Source organism: Salmo salar, chromosome ssa18 (assembly GCF_905237065.1).
Source record: "Salmo salar chromosome ssa18, Ssal_v3.1, whole genome shotgun sequence".
NCBI classification, from domain to species: domain Eukaryota; kingdom Metazoa; phylum Chordata; class Actinopteri; order Salmoniformes; family Salmonidae; genus Salmo; species Salmo salar.
The window spans coordinates 67,352,271-67,371,817 of NC_059459.1; the positions used below are offsets into that span (position 1 = coordinate 67,352,271).

Sequence of the window (19,547 nt, forward strand, 5' to 3'; positions counted from 1 at the left end):
AATGTTATTACACATAGTGCTAGCTACTGTATGTAGGCTTAGTCTATATCAGTAGCCATACTGACTATTAATCTCTATATATTAATTAATCTCCATGCGAAGTAGTGGAAAGGTCCCACTCCCACTCTGAAAGCAATTTCTGCATCAACCAAGACCTGGAACTGCAAGACCACCACTCTGCACCAGGTATGGGGGTCTCCGACTGCTCCTCCATTCGTGCCCTCTGACAGCCCCTCCATTCGTGCCAGCCGGTCTTGTCGTGGAGCACGACAAGACTGGAAGAATGTTCTCTGCATTTAAAAACGTATGCTTTGTGTGCTTGATGCTGACACCTGATTGCCTGATGACTTCCAGCTCATATTTCATACACCCTTAGAAAAAAGGTGCTATCTACAACCTAAAAGGGTTATTCTGTTGTCCCCCTTTTTCCCCCTGGTAGAACCCCTTTAGTTCCAGGTAGAACTCTATTGGGTTCATGTAGAACCAGTTCTGAAACCTTTTTTGCTAAACCCTAAATGGAAAACTCCCTTTTTTGCATAGCCAGAGCAGCTCAACCTGTCAGACAACTTTACAATGTTTTTACAGGAAGTAAATGAAACTCCAGCTCTCAGAGTAGCGTACCTTTTGTAGTATCATGACATAGCTCTCTTTGTCTGGTCAAGATTTGTCGAAGGTGAGTGAAAATATGGAAGAATTGGTGAATCTTCTTGTACATTTATTATTGGGAAACGGTGAATGTCCAGTGACATTATTTATTGTGACCTACTGTGCTGTGTTCGACTGCAGCCTAAATTATGTATCTTACTTTATGGATATTGAATGTAGTCTATCAAATTAAAAGTGATGGTTATGCCCTTATTTGTGTTTACTTATGGTTTATTTCCTTCAGCTATGATTTCCTTTGGTCTGTTAACAGCTGGGTCTGTGTTTGATAGATGTCTTGTTTGAAACCTGATATAAGAAGCACAGCCAGGTGCGAAGTTGTTGGTGAAGATGTGTTTCATTGTCAATGAGTTCTTGAAACACAGCACTCAAATATCCCTAGACAAAAACGATGCAAACAATGAGGATAATTTGATTTCCTGATAGAGTGCAAAATCATGACACAGCTTGGAATGCACCATGATTAGACTAGTCAAAAGCTTTACATTGAGAAGTTTAAATATATTCCATTCGATGGAAAAATAATCAGCAAATGTTATGACATCAGAAGCTTGGTTGACATCTGTGAATATCTGTGTTGTAGCCTACAAGGTTATGATTGATGTAAGTCAAGATGTAGGCCTACTTTGACAAAAATAGGCTTAGTGTTTCTAAAATCTCTTTCGATCTCTTAGAGTCCTGCATTAAACAGGCTCATAATTAACAAGTTACCTGAGCAATTTTTCTAGCTATTATGATGACTGCACAAGAATGCCTGAAGGAAATGTATAACCAGCTACTTTGCTGCCACATAATAGTCCTACCCCAACGTAGCATATACAGTTGAAGTCGGAAGTTTACATACACTTAGGTTGGAGTCATTAAAACTCGTTTTTCAACCACTCCACAAATTTCTTGTTAACAAACTATAGTTTTGGCAAGTCGGTTAGGACATCTACTTTGTGCATGACACATGTAATTTTTCCAACAATTGTTTACAGACAGATTATTTCACTTATAATTCACTGTATCACAATTCCAGTGGGCCAGAAGTTTACATACACTAAGTTGACTGTGCCTTTAACAAGCTTGGAAAAATCCAGAAAATTATGTCATGGCTTTAAAAGCTTCTGATAGGCTAATTGAAATAATTTACATAATTTGAGTCAATTGGAGGTGTACCTGTGGATGTAGTTCAAGGCCTACATTCAAACTCAGTGCCTTGTTGCTTGACTTTATGGGAAAATAAAAAGAAATCAGCCAAGACCTCAGAAAAAAATTGCAGATCTCCACAAGTTTGGTTTATCCTTGGGAGCAATTTCCAAACTCCTGAATGTACCACGTTTATCTGTATAAACCATAGTACGCAAGTATAAACACCATGGGACCACGCAGCCATCATACCGCTCAGGAAGGAGACGCGTTCTGTCTCCTAGAGATGAACATACTTTGGTGCGAAAAGTGCAAATCAATCCCAGAAGAACAGCAAAGGACCTTATGATGATGCTGGAGGAAACAGGTACAAAAGTACCTATATCCACAGTAAAACAAGTCCTATATCGACATAAGCTGAGAGGCTGCTCAGCAAGGAGAAGCCACTGCTCTAAACCCGCCATAAAAAAAACAGACTACAGTTTGCAACTGCACATGGGGACAAAGATCGTAACTTTTTGGAGAAATGTCCCCTGGTCTGATGAAACAAAAATATAACTGTTTGGCCATAATGACCATCGTTATGTTTGGAGGAAAAAGGGGGAGGCTTGCAAGCCGAAGAACACCATCCCAACCGTGAAGCATGGGGGTGGCAGCATCATGTTGTGGGGGTGCTTTGCTGCAGGAGGGACTGGTGCACTTCACAAAATAGATGGCATCATGAGGAAAGAAAATTATGTGGATACATTGATGCAACATCTCAAGACATCAGTCAGGAAGTTAAAGCTTGGTCGCAAATAGGTCTTCCAAATGGACAATGACCCCAAGCATACTTCCAAAGTTGTGGCAAAATGGCTTAAGCACAACAAAGTCAAGGTATTGGAGTGGCCATCACAAAGCCCTGACCTCAATCCCATAGAACATTTGTGGGCAGAACTGAAAAAGTGTGTGTGAGCAAGGAGGCCTACAAGCCTGACTCAGTTACACCAGCTCTGTCAGGAGGAATGGGCCTTAATTCATCCAACTTATTGTGGGAAGCTTGTGGAAGGCTACCCAAAACGTTTGACCCAAGTTAAACAATTTAAAGGCAATGCTACCAAATGCTAATTGAGTGTATGTAAACTTCTGACCCACTGGGAATGTGATGAAAGAAATAAAAGCTGAAATAAATCATTCTCTCTCCTATTATTCTGACATTTCACATTCTTAAAATAAAGTGGTGATCCTAATTGACCTAAGACAGGGAATTTTTACTAGGATTAAATGTCAGGAATTGTGAAAAACTGAGTTTAAATATATTTGGCTAAGGTGTATGTAAACTTCCGACTTCAACTGTACATGTAGGTATGGTTAAAGTGACTATGTATATATGATAAACAGGCATAAAAGAGGGGTTGGCAGGTGGTGGGTGGCTGGACACAGTGCAGGTAGTCCGGGTAGCCAATGTGCGGGGACACCGGTTAAGTTAAGTGACATAGTTAAGTGACTATGCATATATGATAAACAGAGAGTAGCAGCAGCGTAAGAGAGGGGTTGGGGGAAGCACAATGAAAATAGTCTGGGTAGCCATTTGATTACCTGTTGATTACCTGGATCAACAGTAATTCATGTTACTGGCTTGTATCCTAAAAAAATCTAGTTGTGTTTAGCTGCATAACACAATTACATTACTTGTTTACCCATATGTGATGTTGATGAATGTCAGCTCTTTTGATGTATAAGCTTCAGTAACAAAAGAACACCATTGTTTTATTAACACTTTAAACAGGTAGTTTGTAAATGTGTAAAATGTGTTTGTTTTGGGTCCAAACTGATTAGTTAACTTTTGTAAATTAGACAGAAAGGATTTTCTTCTGTATAACTGATCATGGCATACCACTTACCACTCAGCTTCCGGCAACTTTGATGTAAGGCTTGATCACACTTGTTCTACACTTGTTCTACTACTTCTATCCATCACGCCGATTGTTGCTTATCCATTGTTCAAAAGATATATCAATGTAATTACACCCAACACAATGTTGAAAAACAGAATGCATGCATCCCACTACTAGATCACATAACTAGACGCGGTGGTGGAAAAAGTACCCAATTGTCATACTTGAGTAAAAGTAAAGATACCTTAATAGAAAATGACTCAATAAAAGTGACAGTCACCCAGTAAAATAGTACTTGAGTAAAAGTCTAAAAGTATTTGGTTTTAAACATACTTAAGTGTCAAAAGTAAATGTAATTGCTAAAATATACAAAAGTAAAAGTTTAAATCATTTCAAATTACGTATATTAAGCAAACCAGATGGCACCATTTTTTTTTACTGATAGCCAGGGGCACACTCCAACACTCAGACATAATTTACATAAAAAGCATTTGTGTTTAGTGAGTCCGCCAGATCAGAGGCAATATGGATGACCATGGATGTTCTCTTTGATACTGTGCCTGATTTCGACCATTTTCATGTCCTGCTAATCATTCAAAATGTAACGAGTACTTTTGGGTGTCAGAGAAAATGTATGGAGTAAAAAGTACATTATTTTCTTTGGGAATATAGTGAAGTGAAAGTAAAAGTTGTCAAAAATATAAATAGTAAAGCTGTCACCAATGTAATGGAAAAAAGTGAAACCTGCAACAGGGACTCTAACCAGGGCTCATACGTGGCAAAGTGAGCTCTAAAGGTCGTTGCCATCAAAGCCTAGTAGGCCTCAGTGCAGAGGCAGCAGGCCTACAATGCTGGCATATGTCTTGTTACAATAGCCTAAGCATATAACATGATTGACACTAGCATAATAATCATCATGAAACAGCCTTGGAAGTGCCATAAGTGTAAGCCAACATAATGTATTATTTTACCATGAACCTGTTTAACTGCATTGATATGGCTTAATTGATCATAGTCCATACTTGTTATAGTTGCAAATACCATGCAGTTGCTAGGGGAATATAAACCAAACTGATTTATTTTGCAGGTCTTCTGTTTCCCCACATTTATTGATTAATTAATTTCCCATCATGAAAATGTATCCCCATTCCCCAATTAAATACCTTCATCAATACCACAAAAAAAACTGACAAATACAGCTTTCTATTCCAATCTGGCAACCCTTATAAAATCCGACATAGAACCAGTATCCCAAAGTATTAAATGAAAACAAGCATGGAAAACAGCATTGGCATTAATAATAAAAATAAATAAACGTAAGGCTATTATTATATAATAGCTATTTAGGTGACAACCTAGTTGATGAACAATACTGGGTTGTTAACACATTGTTTTTTAGTGTACATAAATGTGTGACAAAAAAGGAAGGTTTTTATTTAACTAGGCAAGTCAGTTTAAGAACAAATTCTTATTTACAATGACGGATTTTTACCTTGTCAGCTCGGGGATTCAATCAAGCAACCTTTCAGTTACTGGCCCAATGCTCTAACCACTAGGCTACCATTGCCCAAAATGCATTGCTCAAATAACCTTCTAAAAATTGTTCCAAACTTTTCCCCCCAAAAAAATATTTTCCTACAAATGAAGTTGCACAAAATGGTGTGTATTTTCACACCAATTAATCCACACAAAAACGCACAGAATCTACTGATATACTTTTTGTACATATTTGCACGAATTGAGAGTGAGATTTTTTTTATAGTTTACAACACAGTAAATATTTGGGACAATCATCACTATTATAGCCTGATCAGTAACTTACAATCACTTGTATCATCGAGGTGATAAGGTGTTAAAATCAAAAGTGATCGCTGCCTGTCAAGGTATAGGCTATATCAGGGGCAGTTCAGCAATATATGTATAAATAGGAGATCAGCCATTTGACCTTCAAGATTTTTCCTCCACCCTGACTAGCTAAGTTAGTTGATGTAGAGAGAATTATTATTATTTTTTTAAATGTATGAAATGTATGAAATTGTATAAAATGTATGCATTCACTACTGTAAGTCGCTCTGGATAAGAGCGTCTGCTAAATGACTAAAATGTAAATGTAAATGTAGAGCTATTCTGCTTAGGTTTAGACTATCATTCAACAATAAAATAGGTAGCCTAATACCATGCCCAAACCGGGTGCGTGCGTGCGTCCACGTGCGCCATCGCGCACAAATTCATTTTGTCCCCCCACACCAACGCGATCACAACACGCAGGTTGAAATATTAAAACATACTCTGAACCAATTATATTAATTTGGGGACAGGTCAAAAAGCATTAAACATTTATGGCAGTTTAGCTAGCTAGCTTGCCGATGCTAGTTCATTTGTCCTATTTAGCTAGCTTGCTGTTGATAGCTAAAAAAACTCAATGTTGAGTTCTTATTTTACCTGAAATGCACAAGGTCCTCTACTCAGAAAATTAATCCACACAAAAAACGGTCAACCAAATTGTTTCTAGTCATCTCTCCTCCTTCCAGGCTTTTTCTTCTTTGGACTTTTTATGGCGATTGGCATCTAACTTTCAAAGTATTACCATGACGACCGACCAACCTGAGTTCATCTTTCAATCACCCATGTGGGTATAACCAATGAGGAGATGGCACGTGCGTATCTGCTTCTATAAACCAATGAGGAGATGGGAGAGGCAGGACTTGCTCCGCGTTCAGCGTCACAAATAGAACCGACTTATATTTTAGTGCTTGGCAACTCAGACGCTCTTTGGCGCGTCGAGTAGTGTGGGTGCAATGATTGAATAACATGTAAGTGTACATTTATTTTGCAACGATCGCGCATGCGAAGCGAGTGGTGTGGTCAGCATGTAAGCCTAAGTTTTATCAGCGTTCAACATTCCAATGTCATGCCATTAGACATAGGCTAATGAGTTTAGGCTACAAGCACATTCTGTAGGCCTAGTTCAGTAGCCATACCGGCTAAAGAGAACCCGATAAAAAGGTGTTGTTTTCTTTAGTCGGTATAGCTTTCTACATCAGCTGCCTGGATGCACCATTTTGATTTTGCTTTTGTGTCTTTAACCTTCAGGTTTGGAATCTATCCAGTAATCCCAGGCAGAGAGGAAAAGAGTGAATGATGGCGGCGGCCCAACCTGTAAGTCTGGAAGAATAAGAAGAATAGAGCAGAAATTTGAAAAAGGAAAACAAAGGAGAGCAGGATGGACAAGTTCTGTCTTTAAGGGAAATTTGGTTCCTCTTAAGAGGGGCCTATACCAGATTTTGTAACTCAAACAGGCCTCCCAGGTTGCATTTTTTTTTTACATTCAACATCGTAGTACAGGATCACCTTGTGTGTATCTGTGCAATGTTCATATGAAGGGAAGAATTCCTTTCTTACTCTAGGGCCTAGTTTTTCAAAAGTTATCCATCTGGATTTTGCCTATCCAATAGGATTAAATGCATAGCAACAGAATGAATTGAACAGAGAATCATTGACTTGAATGGGGACTCCCATTTTATTTTTATGCATTTAATCCGACAGCAGAAATCCGGATAGATAACTTCTGAAAAACTGGGCCTAGGTGATTCCTCCGATAAGTTCCTGTGGTCAACTGGCAGGGCAAAAATGACTATACCAACACTTCCAAAAGCAATGGGCTTTTAAACAGCACTTGGGTCATTCTACCAATTCGGTGCCTTTTGATATGTATAACTTCTCTTCACTTTTGATTTCACCTCATTTTCACATTCTATCACATGTTCAATTCATAAAAATAAAAAAAATCCCAATTTAAGAAGTTATAAATTAAGTCCCAAATAAAGTAACAGGGTTGACGATCATCTAAAATCAGCCATAAATCTACTTGTGGCAGGGGAAATGGAAGCTTGTTGTGTGCGACAGGGAGACAAAATTGAATGCAACCTTCACCCCAAAAAATAATAAATAAACATTAAATCTATTCTGGGTAACAATCTATTCCGAGAATAAATCACTTTTCTCCCGGGTAACATTAGATCAAAGCTCTAATCAAATCCAAACATAGGCCTATTTATATGCTTTATAATGTCCCGCCAAAACCGGGACGTGTCACTCAAAAGCATTATAAAGCGTATAAATAGGCCTATGTTTGGATTTGATTAGAGCTTTGATCTAAAATTCAAGCCTTTGATCTAAAATTAGAGCTCTACATTAAAGACATTTAATGAGACCAAGTCCAAAAAAGCTCAAATCATTGTGCAGTTATCCAATACATAAAGTATATGATACAGGCTACTGCGCATTATGCATGACAGAAAAACATAAATAGATAGATGTAGTTCGCTATATGCTCTGTTGGGTAAATAAATGAAACTAGCTCCAGTAGGCTAATCTTTTTGAGTGTGAACTGTATGACTGTACTGTATTGTATTATACTATATTATATAAACTGGAATTATGCACATCGTTCAAACCATGATAAAGCAGGGAGAGAACATATGATTCTGGTGCAGAACATGCGTCCTACAAAGTATAGGCTAGAGAATTTGATTAGAATTTTGAAATATAACAGGGCCTATTTGTATAATTAGTAGACTGAAGCATATACAGTGTATTTGGAAAGTATTCAGACCCCTTGACTTTTTCCACATTGTGTTACATTACAGCCTTATTCTTTCTTCGGGGTGGCAGGTAGCCTAGCGGTTAAAGTGTTGGGTCAGTAACCGAAAGGTTGCTAGATCGAATCCCCGAGCTGACAAGGTAAAACATCTGTTGTTCTGCCCCTGAACAAGGCAGTTAACCGACTGTTCCTAGGTTGTCATTGTAAATAACAATTTCATCTTAACTGACTTGCCTGGTTAAAAAAAAAAATCTAAAATGGATTACATTGTTTCTTTCCCTCATCAATCTACAGATAATATCCCATATTGACAAAGCAAAAACTGTTTTTAGACATTTTAAAAACTATCACACTCACATAAGTATTCAGACCCTTTACTAATTACTTTGTTGAGGCACCTTTGGCAGCGATTACAGCCTCGAGTCTTCTTGGGTATGATGCTACAAGCTTGGCACAGCTGTATTTGGGGAGTTTCTCTCATTCTTCTCTGCAGATCCTCTCAAGCTCTGTCAGGTTGGATGGGAAGCGTTGCTGCACAGCTATTTTCAGGTCTTTCCAGAGATGTTCGATCGGGTTCAATTCCGGGTTCTGGCTGGCCCACTCAAGTTCATTCAGAGACTTGTCCCAAAGCCACTCCTGCATTGTCTTGGCTGGGTGCTTAGGGTCATTGTCCTGTTGGAAGGTGAACCTTTCCCCCAGTATGAGGTCCTGAGTGCTCTGGAAAAGATTTTCATCAAGGATCTCTCTGTACTTTGCTCCATTCATTTTTCCCTTGATCCTGACTAGTCTTCCAGTCCCTGCCATTGAAAAAAAAACACAGAATTATGCTGCCACCACCATGCTTCACTGTAGGAATGGTGCGTGGTTTCCTCCAGACGTGACGCTTGGCATTCAGGCCAAAGAGTTTTATGAGACCATTGAATCTTGTTTCTCATGGTCTGAGTCCTTTAGGTGCCTTTTGGCAAACTCCAAGAGGGCTGTCATGTGCCTATTACTGAGGTCTGGCCACACTAACATAAAGGCCTGATTGGTGGAGTGCTGCAGAGATAGTTGTCCTGGTGGAAGATTCTCCCATCTCCACAGAGGAACTCTGGAGCTCTGCCAGAGTGACCATTGGTTTCTTGGTCACCTCCCTGACGAAGGCCCTTCTCCCCCAATTGCTCAGTTTGGCCGGGCGGCTAGCTCTAGGAAGAGCCTTGAGGGGCTCAAAAGTAATTGGAAAAACAAACATAATCATAAATGAAATTGTGAGTTTTAATACTTGGTTGCAAATCCTTTGCAGTCAATGACTGCCTGAAGTCTGGAACCCATAGACATCACCAGATGCTGTGTTTTGATGGATTCTGTTAAAATGTAACATGTTTCAAGTTAAACTGTAGTTTATTTGTATCCTGTTTAGCACAAGATTACTGTGAGTATTAATGGAGTTTAGTCCATGAAACTGTTTGTATGCTAATTTAGAAAGGTTGAACGAATCAGATAAGAGGAAATTGCCTAGGATCAGAGAGCAGGGTCAGGCCCAGAACAGAAGATGGAGGGGTGTGATTCTGACATCTAGCTAAACAAAGAGAGGACCATGGACATTCCACAGGGGAAAGGAGGGAAACTCATTGGGGGCATAAAATGTATAGCTGGGGAGGTGACGCCTACAAGGGAAAAGTATAACATGTGTTGTGAACTTTCTAAATGTATGCACTCAGCTCACTGTATCCTTGGTATTAAACACTTGAAACTTCTCTTGAGCTTTTGGTCTCAATTCCTTATTGCAAAGAGGTTGCAAAAGCATTTTTCTTTTTTAACAATTTCTTCCCTGGTGAGGCTCTGCCAGGCCTTTACTGCGGGCGTCTACAGTTCCTGCTTATTCTTGGGGCGTTTATCCTTCAGTTTTGCCTTCAGCAAGTGAAATGCATGCTCAATTGGATTCAGGTCAGGTGATTGACTTGGACATTGCAGAACATTCCACTTCTTTGCCTTAAAAAAGTATTGGGTTGCTTTCGCATTGTCTACCTGCACTGTGAAGCTCCGTCCAATGAGTTTTGAAGCATTTGGCTGAATCTGAGCAGATAATATAGCCCTAAACACTTCAGAATTCATCCTGCTGCTTTTTTCAGCAGTCACATCATCAATAAATACAAGGGAACCAGTTCCATTGGCATCCACATATGCCTACGCCATAACACTACCTACACCATGATTCACAGATGAGGTGGTATGCTTCGGATCATGAGCAGTTCCTTCCCTTCTCCATGCTCTTCTCTTCCCATCATTCTGGTACAAGTTGATCTTTGTCTCATCTGCCCACCTTTTTCTTCACCAGGGAAATAATTATTCTGTCATCCACCACAGCTGTTTTCCGTGGTCTTCCAGGCCTTTTGGGGTTCCTGAGCTCACCTGTGCTTTCCACAGCTGTTTTCTGTGGTCTTCCAGGCCTTTTGGTGTTCCTGAGCTCACCAGTGCATTCTTTCTTTTTAAGAATGTACCAAATAGTTGATAAGGCCACACCTAATGTTTTTGTTATCTCTCTGATGGGTTTGTTTAGATTTTTCAGCCTAATGACGGCTTGCATCACTGGCAGTGACAGCACTTTGGACTTCATATTGAGGGTTAACAGCAACAGATTCCAAATGCAAATGCCACACTTGAAATCAACTCTAGACCTTGTATCTGCTTACTTATAAATGAACTATTGAGGGAATAACACACACCTGGCATGGAACAGCTGAGCAGCCAATTGTCCAATTACTTTTTGTCCCTTAAGAAGGGGGGACCACATATAAAAAGTGCTGTAATTCCTACACCGTTCACCCGATTTGGATGTAAATACTCTCAAATTAAAGCTGCACTTTCAGCTAATTTTCATTATTTAATGTCAACTCCAATATCCTGTGGTAGACAGCTAAAATAATAAAAACTTGGTCAATGTCCAAATATTTATGGACCTGACTGTATATATGAAACACCGGAAAATAAATTTTTTGACTGCACTGGGCCTTTAAAAAATGTCTAGCCTGTCTATCTATGGGTAACAGGGTTGACCTTTTATGCTCAAACCACTCAGTTTTCCACCACAAACACCAGAAAACAGCATACCTGCTTTAACACTATGATTTGACTATTACACTGAACAAAAATATTAAATGTAACATGAAACAATTCACAGATATAAGGAAATCAGTCCATTTAAATATTTTCATTAGACCGTAATCTATGGATTTTACTTGACTTTGAATGCAGACATGCATTGTTGATCACAGATAACTTAAAACAATAGGTAGGGGTGTGGATCAGAAAAACAGTCAGTATCTGGTGTGACCACCATTTACCTCATGCAGCGCATAAATCTGTGGCATTGTGTTTGACAAAACTGTACATTTTAAAGGGGTATTTTATAGTCCCCAGCACAAGGTGCAACTCTGTAATGATTATGCTGTTTGGAGTCTCTGACAATTTTATGGGCTTTCCTCTGACACCATCTATTGTATAGGTCCTGGATGGCAGGGAGCTTGGCCCCAGTGATGTTCTGGGCCATTCGCACTACCCTCTGTAGCGCCTTACAGTCAGAGGCCGAGCAGTTGCCATACCAGGCGGTGATGCAACCGGTCAGGATGCTCTCGATGGTGCAGCTGTAGAACCTTTTGAGGATCTGGGGTCCCATGCCAAATCTTTTCAGTCTCCAGAGGGGGAAAAGGTTATGTCGTACCCTCATACAACTGTCTTGGTATGTTTGGACCATGATAGTTCGTTGGTGATGTGGACACCTCCACTACAGCCCCGTCGATTTTAATAGGGGCCTGTTCGGCCTGCCTTTTCCTGTAGTCCACAATCAGCTCCGATGTCTTGCTCACATTGAGGGAGAGGTTGTTGTCCTGGTACCACACTGCCAGTTCTCTGACCTCCTCCCTATAGGCCGTCTCATTGTTGTCAGTGATCAGGCCTACCACTGTTTTGTTGTCAGCAAACTTAATGATGGTGTTGGAGTTGGGCTTGGCCACGCAGTCATGGTATTGAACAGGGAATACAGGCGGGGACTAAGTACACACCCCTGAGGGACCCCAGTGTTAAGGATCAGTGTGGCAGACATGTTGTTGCCTACTCTTACCACCTGGGGGCAGCCCGTCAGGAAGTCCAGGATCCAGTTGCAGAGGGAGGTGTTTAGTCCCAGAGTCCTTAGCTTAGTGATGAGCTTTGTGGATACTATGGTGTTGAGCTGTAGTCAATGATCAGCATTTTCACATAGGTGTTCCTTTTGTCCAAGTGAGAAAGGGCAGTGTGGAGTGTGATTGAGATTGCGTCATCTGTGGATCTGTTGGGGCGGTATGTGAATTGGAGTGGGTCTAGGGTGTCCGGGAGGATACTATTGATGTGAGCCATGACCAGCCTTTCAAAGCACTTCATGGCTACTGACGTGAGTGCCACGGGGTGGTAATCATTTAGGCAGGATACCTATGCTTCCTTGGGCACAGGGACTATGGTGGTCTGCTTGAAACATGCAGGTATTACAGACTCGGTCAGGGAGAGGTTGAAAATGTCAGTGAAGACACTTGACAGTTGTTCCACCCATCCTTTGAGTACATGTCCTGGTAATCCGTCTGGCCCAGCGGATTTGTGAATGTTGACCTGTTTAACCTCTAGCGGAACACCTGCTCCAATATCCAATGATAGGCGTGGCGCGAATTACAAATTCCTCAAAAATACAAAAACTTCAATTTTTCAAATATATGACTATTTCACAGCATTTTAAAGACAAGACTCTCCTTTATCTAAGCACACTGTCCGATTTCAAAAAGGCTTTACAGCGAAAGCAAAACATTACATTATGTCAGCAGAGTACCCAGCCAGAAATAATCAGACACCCATTTTTCAAGCTAGCATATAATGTCACAAAAACCCAGAAGACAGCTAAATGCAGCACTAACCTTTGATGATCTTCATCAGATGACACACCTAGGACATTATGTTATACAATACATGCATGTTTTGTTCAATCAAGTTCATATTTATATCAAAAAACAGCTTTTTACATTAGCATGTGATGTTCAGAACTAGCATACCCCCCCGCAAACTTCCGGGGAATTTACTAACAATTTACTAAATTACTCACGATAAACGTTCACAAAAAGCATAACAATTATTTTAAGAATTATAGATACAGAACTCCTCTATGCACTCGATATGTCCGATTTTAAAATAGCTTTTTGGTGAAAGCACATTTTGCAATATTCTAAGTACATAGCCCAGCCATCACAGGCTAGCTATTTAGACACCCGGCAAGTTTAGCCTTCACCAAAATCAGATTTACTATAACAAAAATGTTATTACCTTTGTTGTCTTCGTCAGAATGCACTCCCAGGACTGCTACTTCAATAACAAATGTTGGTTTGGTCCCAAATAATCCATCGTTATATCCGAATAGCGGCGTTTTGTTCGTGCGTCCCAGAAACTATCCGAAATGGTAAATCAGGGTCGTGCGCATGGCGCAATTCGTGACAAAACATTTCTAAATATTCCATTACCGTACTTCGAAGCATGCCAACCGCTGTTTAAAATCAATTTTTATGCAATTTATCTCGTAAAAAAGAGATAATATTCCGACCAGGAATCTCCTTTTCGGCAAACAGAGGAAAAATCACAAAGACGGGGGCGGCCAGGGCACGCACCTAAGCCCACAGTCCCTTGATCGGCCACTTGAGAAAGGCGATAATGTGTTTCAGCCTGGGGCTGGGATGACGACATTCAGGTTTTTCCCGGGCTCTGAGCGCCCATGGAAGACGTAGGAAGTGTCACGTTAGAGCAGAGATCTTTTGTAAAAGATAGAGATGGCAAAGAAGTTCAAGAAATGGTCAGACAGGCCACTTCCTGTAAAGGAATCTCTCAGGTTTTGACCTGCCATTTGAGTTCTGTTATACTCACAGACACCATTCAAACAGTTTTAGAAACTTTGGAATGTTTTCTATCCAAAGCCAATAATTATATGCATATTCTAGTTACTGGGCAGGAGTAGTAACCAGATTAAATCGGGTACGTTTTTTATCCAGCCGTGAAAATACTGCCCCCTAGCCATAATAGGTTAAATGTTTTGTTCACTTCGAATACCGAGAGCGTTATCACACAGTCATCCAGAACAGCTGGTGTTCTTGTGCATGCTTCAGTGTTGCTTGCCTCGAAGCGAGCATAAAAGGCGTTTAGCCTGTCTGGTAGGCTCGCGTCACTGGGCAGTTTGCATCTGGGTTTCCCTTTGTAGTCCATAATAGTTTTCAATCCCTGCCACATCCGACGAGCGTCAGAGCCGGTGTAGTAGGATTCAATCTTAATCCTGTATTGACGCTTTGCTTGTTTGATGGTTCGTCTGAAGGCATAGTAGGATTTCTTATAAGCATCCTGATTAGTCTCCCGCTCCTTGAAAGCGGCAGCTCCAGCCTTTAGCTCGATGCGGATGTTGCCTGTAATCCATGGCTTCTGGTTGGGATATGTACGTACAGCCACTGTGGGGACGACGACGTCGATGCATTTATTGATGAAGCCGATGACTGAGGTGGTGTACTCCTCAATGCCATTGGATGAATCTGAACATATTCCAGTCTCTGCTAGCAAAACAGTCTTGTAGTGCCGCATTCGCGTCATCTGACCACTTCCATATTGAGCAAGTCACTGGTACTTCCTGTTTTAGGAGGATAGAGGATAGAAATGAGAGTGAGGATAGAATTATGGTCAGATTTGCCAAATGGATGGCGGGGGAGAGCTTTGTATGCATATCTGAGTGTGGAGTAAAGGTGGTCTAGGATTGATTTTTCTCTGTTTGCACGTGACATGCTGGCCACTATGAGCGCCGCTTCTGGGTGAGCATTTTCTTTTTTGCTTAAGGCTTTATAGAGTTGGTTGAGAGCGGTGTTAGTGCCATATTCGTTCTGGGGTGGTAAATAGATGGCTACAAATAATATAGATGAGAACTCTCTTGGTAGATACTGTGGTCTACAGCTTATCATAAGGTACTCTACCTCAGGCGAGCAATACCTCGACACTTCTTTAATATTAGACATCGCGCACCAGCTGTTATTGACAAATAGACACACACCCCACCCCTCGTCTTACCAGAGGTAGCATCTCTGTTCTGTCGGTGCATGGAAAATCCTGCTTGCTTTATATTGTCTGTATCGTTGTTCAACCACGTCTCGGTGAAACATTCGATTTTACAGTTTTGGATGTCCTGTTGGTAGGATAATCTTAATCGTAGGTCATCAATTTTATTTTCCAATGATTGCACGTTAGCAAGAAGAACTGATGGCAGTGGGAGTTTACTCGCTCGCCTACAGATTCTCAGAAGGCTACCCGATATGCTGCCCCCTTTCCTGTGTCTTTTATTCATGCAAAAGTTGTGGATCTGGACCTGTTCCAGTGAAGCAGGATATCCATCTCGTTTGCCTCGTTAAAGGAAAACGTTTCTTCCAGTCCGCAGTGAGTAATCGCAGTTCTGATGTCCAGAAGTTATTTTCGGTCATAAGAGACGGTAGCAGCAACATTATGTACACAATAAGTAAAAATTAAGTAAAGTTATTTTAAGTTAAGTCCTAGCTTGGAAGCTCATTCCACCATTGCAGTGTCAGGACAGAGGAGAGCTTTTACTGGGCCATAAGGGTGTGAGGGCCAAGAGGTGGCAGAACAGAGTACTCCGTTTGGGGTGTAGGGTTTGAGCCTAGCCTGGAGGTAGGGAGGGGAAGTTTCTCTTGCTGCTCTATAAGCAAGTACCATGGCCTTGTACAGGATTCAAGCTTCGACTGGAAGCCAGGGAAGTGTGCAGAGGAGCAGGGTGGCATGGGAGAACTTGGGAAGGTTGAACACCAGGTGGGTTACAGAGTTCTGGATTAGTTGAAGGGATTTGGCACAAGCTGGGAGCTTAGCCAACAGCGAGTTGCATTAGTCCAGACTGGAGATGAAAAATGCCTGGATTAGGACCTGTGACACTTACTGTGTGGGGTAGGGTCGTACTCTATGGATGTTGTAGAGCATGAACCTGCAGCAGCGAATAACTGCTTTAAAGGTTGTAGAGAACGACAGGGTGTTGTCCAGGGACTTTGCGCCCTGGGAGGGAGACACCATAGAGTTGTCAACTGTGATGGAAAGGTCTTGGATCAGGCAGGCCTTTCCCTGTGAGGAAGAGCAGCTTCGAAATCCGAAATCCTAGATATTTTTCAGGCACGCAGAGATGCGTGTCGCCACCTCGGTGTCAGAAGGGGGTAAGGAGAAAAGTAATTGAGTGTCATAGCAATGATAGGAGAGACCATTTGAGCATATTACAAAGTGACTTGGGCTTGGAGAAGAGCAGAGGGCCTAGAATCACACCCTGAAGGACACCAGTAGTGAGAGTATGTGGTGCAGACACAGTTCTTCTCCATGTTACCTTGCAGAAGCGGTCTGCAAGGTAGGATGCAATCCAAGAGTGTGCAGAGCCTGAGACGCCAAGCCCTGAGTGAGTGGAGAGGAGGATCTGAAGCAGTGAAGCAGTGAAGCAGTAAAGAGGCGACACCGGGATGCTGGCCTTCTGTCTGTGTTCTTTTGCCCATCTTAATCTTTTCTTTTTATTGGCCAGTCTGAGATATGGCTTTTTCTTTGCAACTCTGCCTAGAAGGCCAGCATCCCGGAGTCGTCGCTTCACTGTTGATATTAAGACTGGTGTTTGCGGGTACTATTTATTGAATTCAGTCTGCAACACAACAAAATGTGGAATTAAGGGGTATGAATATTTTCTGGCACTGTAGACCAGGTCATGAAGAACCCTCTGGTTACATAGTTATGTAATTTGTCACTATGGGGGAACCTTATTGGGTGCCACATAGAAGCCTTGGATTTGTCCCTGTAGGGCAACACTTTTGAGTTCCATTTAGAACACTCTCATGAAGAACACGCAGGTTACCATGTAGAACCAATGAGATGTTCTACAGTTATACTTATAAGATACTTCAATGTGCTTATGGTACACACTGTAAACAATTTACCAGCTACTGAGTTGGAGTAAAAAATACTTTATTTTTATAGTTCAATTGAGGTGTTATTGTTGTAAAATACGTTTTTGTTTACCTTACATTCACTGTACTTTGAAATGTAGATGAGGCATTTTGCTGGTGGGAGCTCATTGACATATTTGGGGGCATGGTCTAAAATATTTTGTATTTGAGCCAACTGTTAGTGCAAGTGTTGTACCTGTTTAAGTGGTTTTATCGTTATGTTGATTGAGGTTGAGCACTTCATTTGTGCACTTCCAGTTCTACAATCTTTGTAAGAGCTTTTGCACTGTTAAGAAGCGGCATTTTCTACCAGCTTTCACAGTCTCATGTCAAATGTCGAAGTTGTGTTTAAGGTTAAAGTTAGGCCTTAACTCCGAATGGTTACGGGGTTAAGGTTTGGGATAGGCTTAAAACCAAAATATTAAAAGCAACTTATCACTGGATTTGAACTTGCAACCTTTGGTTCTTTGGAATCAGAGGCAGATGGTTATGCCCATTTGCCCTCCCCATCCACAACGTCCCATCAAAACTGAAAACTACTTGAACAGCACTCACTGTTGCCCCTAGTGGACGATTTCCACGTTATCTCCAGATGTCCTCAGCATGGATGGACGTCAAATACTGACTTGTATCACAGATGACCTGGTTGTGCATTTTCCAGTAAATTAATAGTAGTTGGATACCGGGAAGTTCATGTTTTATTTTCAAAAACTTACTGTCAGCATGCTGCAGGTAGTTATTGTAAAATTCACAGTAACTTACTGTGGCTGATATCTGTCACACTCACTGATCTGATGGTGGGATGAAGGTCAGTTTGCCGTCACCCAAGATGTTGAGGCCAGGTGAGGCAGGGTCCCAAGCGTGCTCAACACAAAGAATGCGTAGGAGTTGTCACCTAATGTATAAGCTTTCATGTAATCAGAAAAGGTACAATGAGCTACTGGCAGCTAGTTGCAAGTAAGTTACTGTGCATTTTAGAATAACTTACTGACCTCTGGTTGCCAGTTAAGCTGCAAGTAAGTTACTGGCAGTTAGTTGCCTGTGAGTTACTAGCAGTAACTGGCTATTAAGTTACTGTGAATTCTGCCATAACTTACTGACAACTGGTTGGCAATTAGGTTAAGCAGAATTCACAACAACCTCCAGGCAACTAACTTCCATTAAATTGATGTGAAATTCATGTCAGCTCTTTAATGTCACTCTTACAAAGATTGCAGAGCTGACAGTGTTAAAAAGAGGTGCTCAACCTTTAACAACATAACCATCAACCACTTAAACTCTCCCACTGACGATTGGCACAATTACACATATTAGACCCAGGGTTTCCGTTAGCCGATAAATAAAACTGTTGCCGGCCAAAGTGAACAGGAAAAAAAAATTCCCCATCGCAAATTAATGCTTTTTATACATTGATGGCAATACAGTACATTAGACCATCATGCTTATAGGTCAATGAGGTAATTTGCATAACAGTGGAATTAAATTTGTGTGCATGCATTTTGTTAGTCATCATGTAGCCTATCTTATTTATCCAACACAACTATCACACGCACACAGCACACAGAGGATGATTTGAGCTGGATATCTCCTGCAACTCCTCAGCTGGTTGCTGCTGAAGTACAATATGTGCTTTTATAAGCCCATTCATTGTGCAACAATTCTAAATGAAATTGCGTGTTAAAAACTGTTTTGGTGCATGATCAAAAAGAGCTAGGCCTACTATTTCTATTTCTCAACTTGTAGCCTAATTGAAGCGCCTCCCATTTAAAAATTCAAGTGGCGGCAACAGGCTATCAGCACATCACCACCACTTTACAATGTGAGCTGGAGACCATATGCATTTTGAAAACATAGGCCTACTTAATTGTTTGAAACCTGAATGTTCTATTTTATATTATTTGGCATTACTTATTTTGCTTTAAATTAGCCTATTGGCAAATCCAACCATAGAAGCAATTATTTTATAAAGACTTCATAGGCGGTGCGTGTGTCACGCCCTGATCTGTTTCACCTGTCCTTGTGATTGTCTCCACCCACCTCCAGGTGTCACCCGTTTTCTCCATTAGTCCCTGGGTATTTATTCCGGTGTTCCCTGTTTGTCTGTTGCCAGTTCGTCTTGTCTTGTCAACCAGCGTGTTTTTCCGTGCTCCTGCTTTTTCTTCTCTCTTTTGCTTGTCCTCCTTGTTTTTGACCCTTGCCTGCCTTGACTCTGAACCTGCCTGACCTTACTGCATGCCCTGACCTCGAGCCTGCCTGCCACTCTGTACCTCCTGG

The 19,547-nt window shown here is 41.1% G+C and overlaps 1 protein-coding gene across 1 annotated transcript in view; it reads left to right on the plus strand.

The window, feature by feature from the left end:
* The first annotated feature begins 572 nt into the window (after window positions 1–572).
* The window catches only part of LOC106577785 (tyrosine-protein kinase SRK3), a 44,918-nt gene continuing 25,943 nt past the window's right edge, over window positions 573–19,547 (plus strand). Inside the window, exons 1-2 of the mRNA XM_014156128.2 lie at window positions 573–673; window positions 6,765–6,830. Of these exons, the coding sequence (XP_014011603.2) occupies window positions 6,810–6,830 (21 nt within the window). The 5' untranslated portion in view covers window positions 573–673; window positions 6,765–6,809. The remainder of the gene's footprint in view (window positions 674–6,764; window positions 6,831–19,547) is intronic.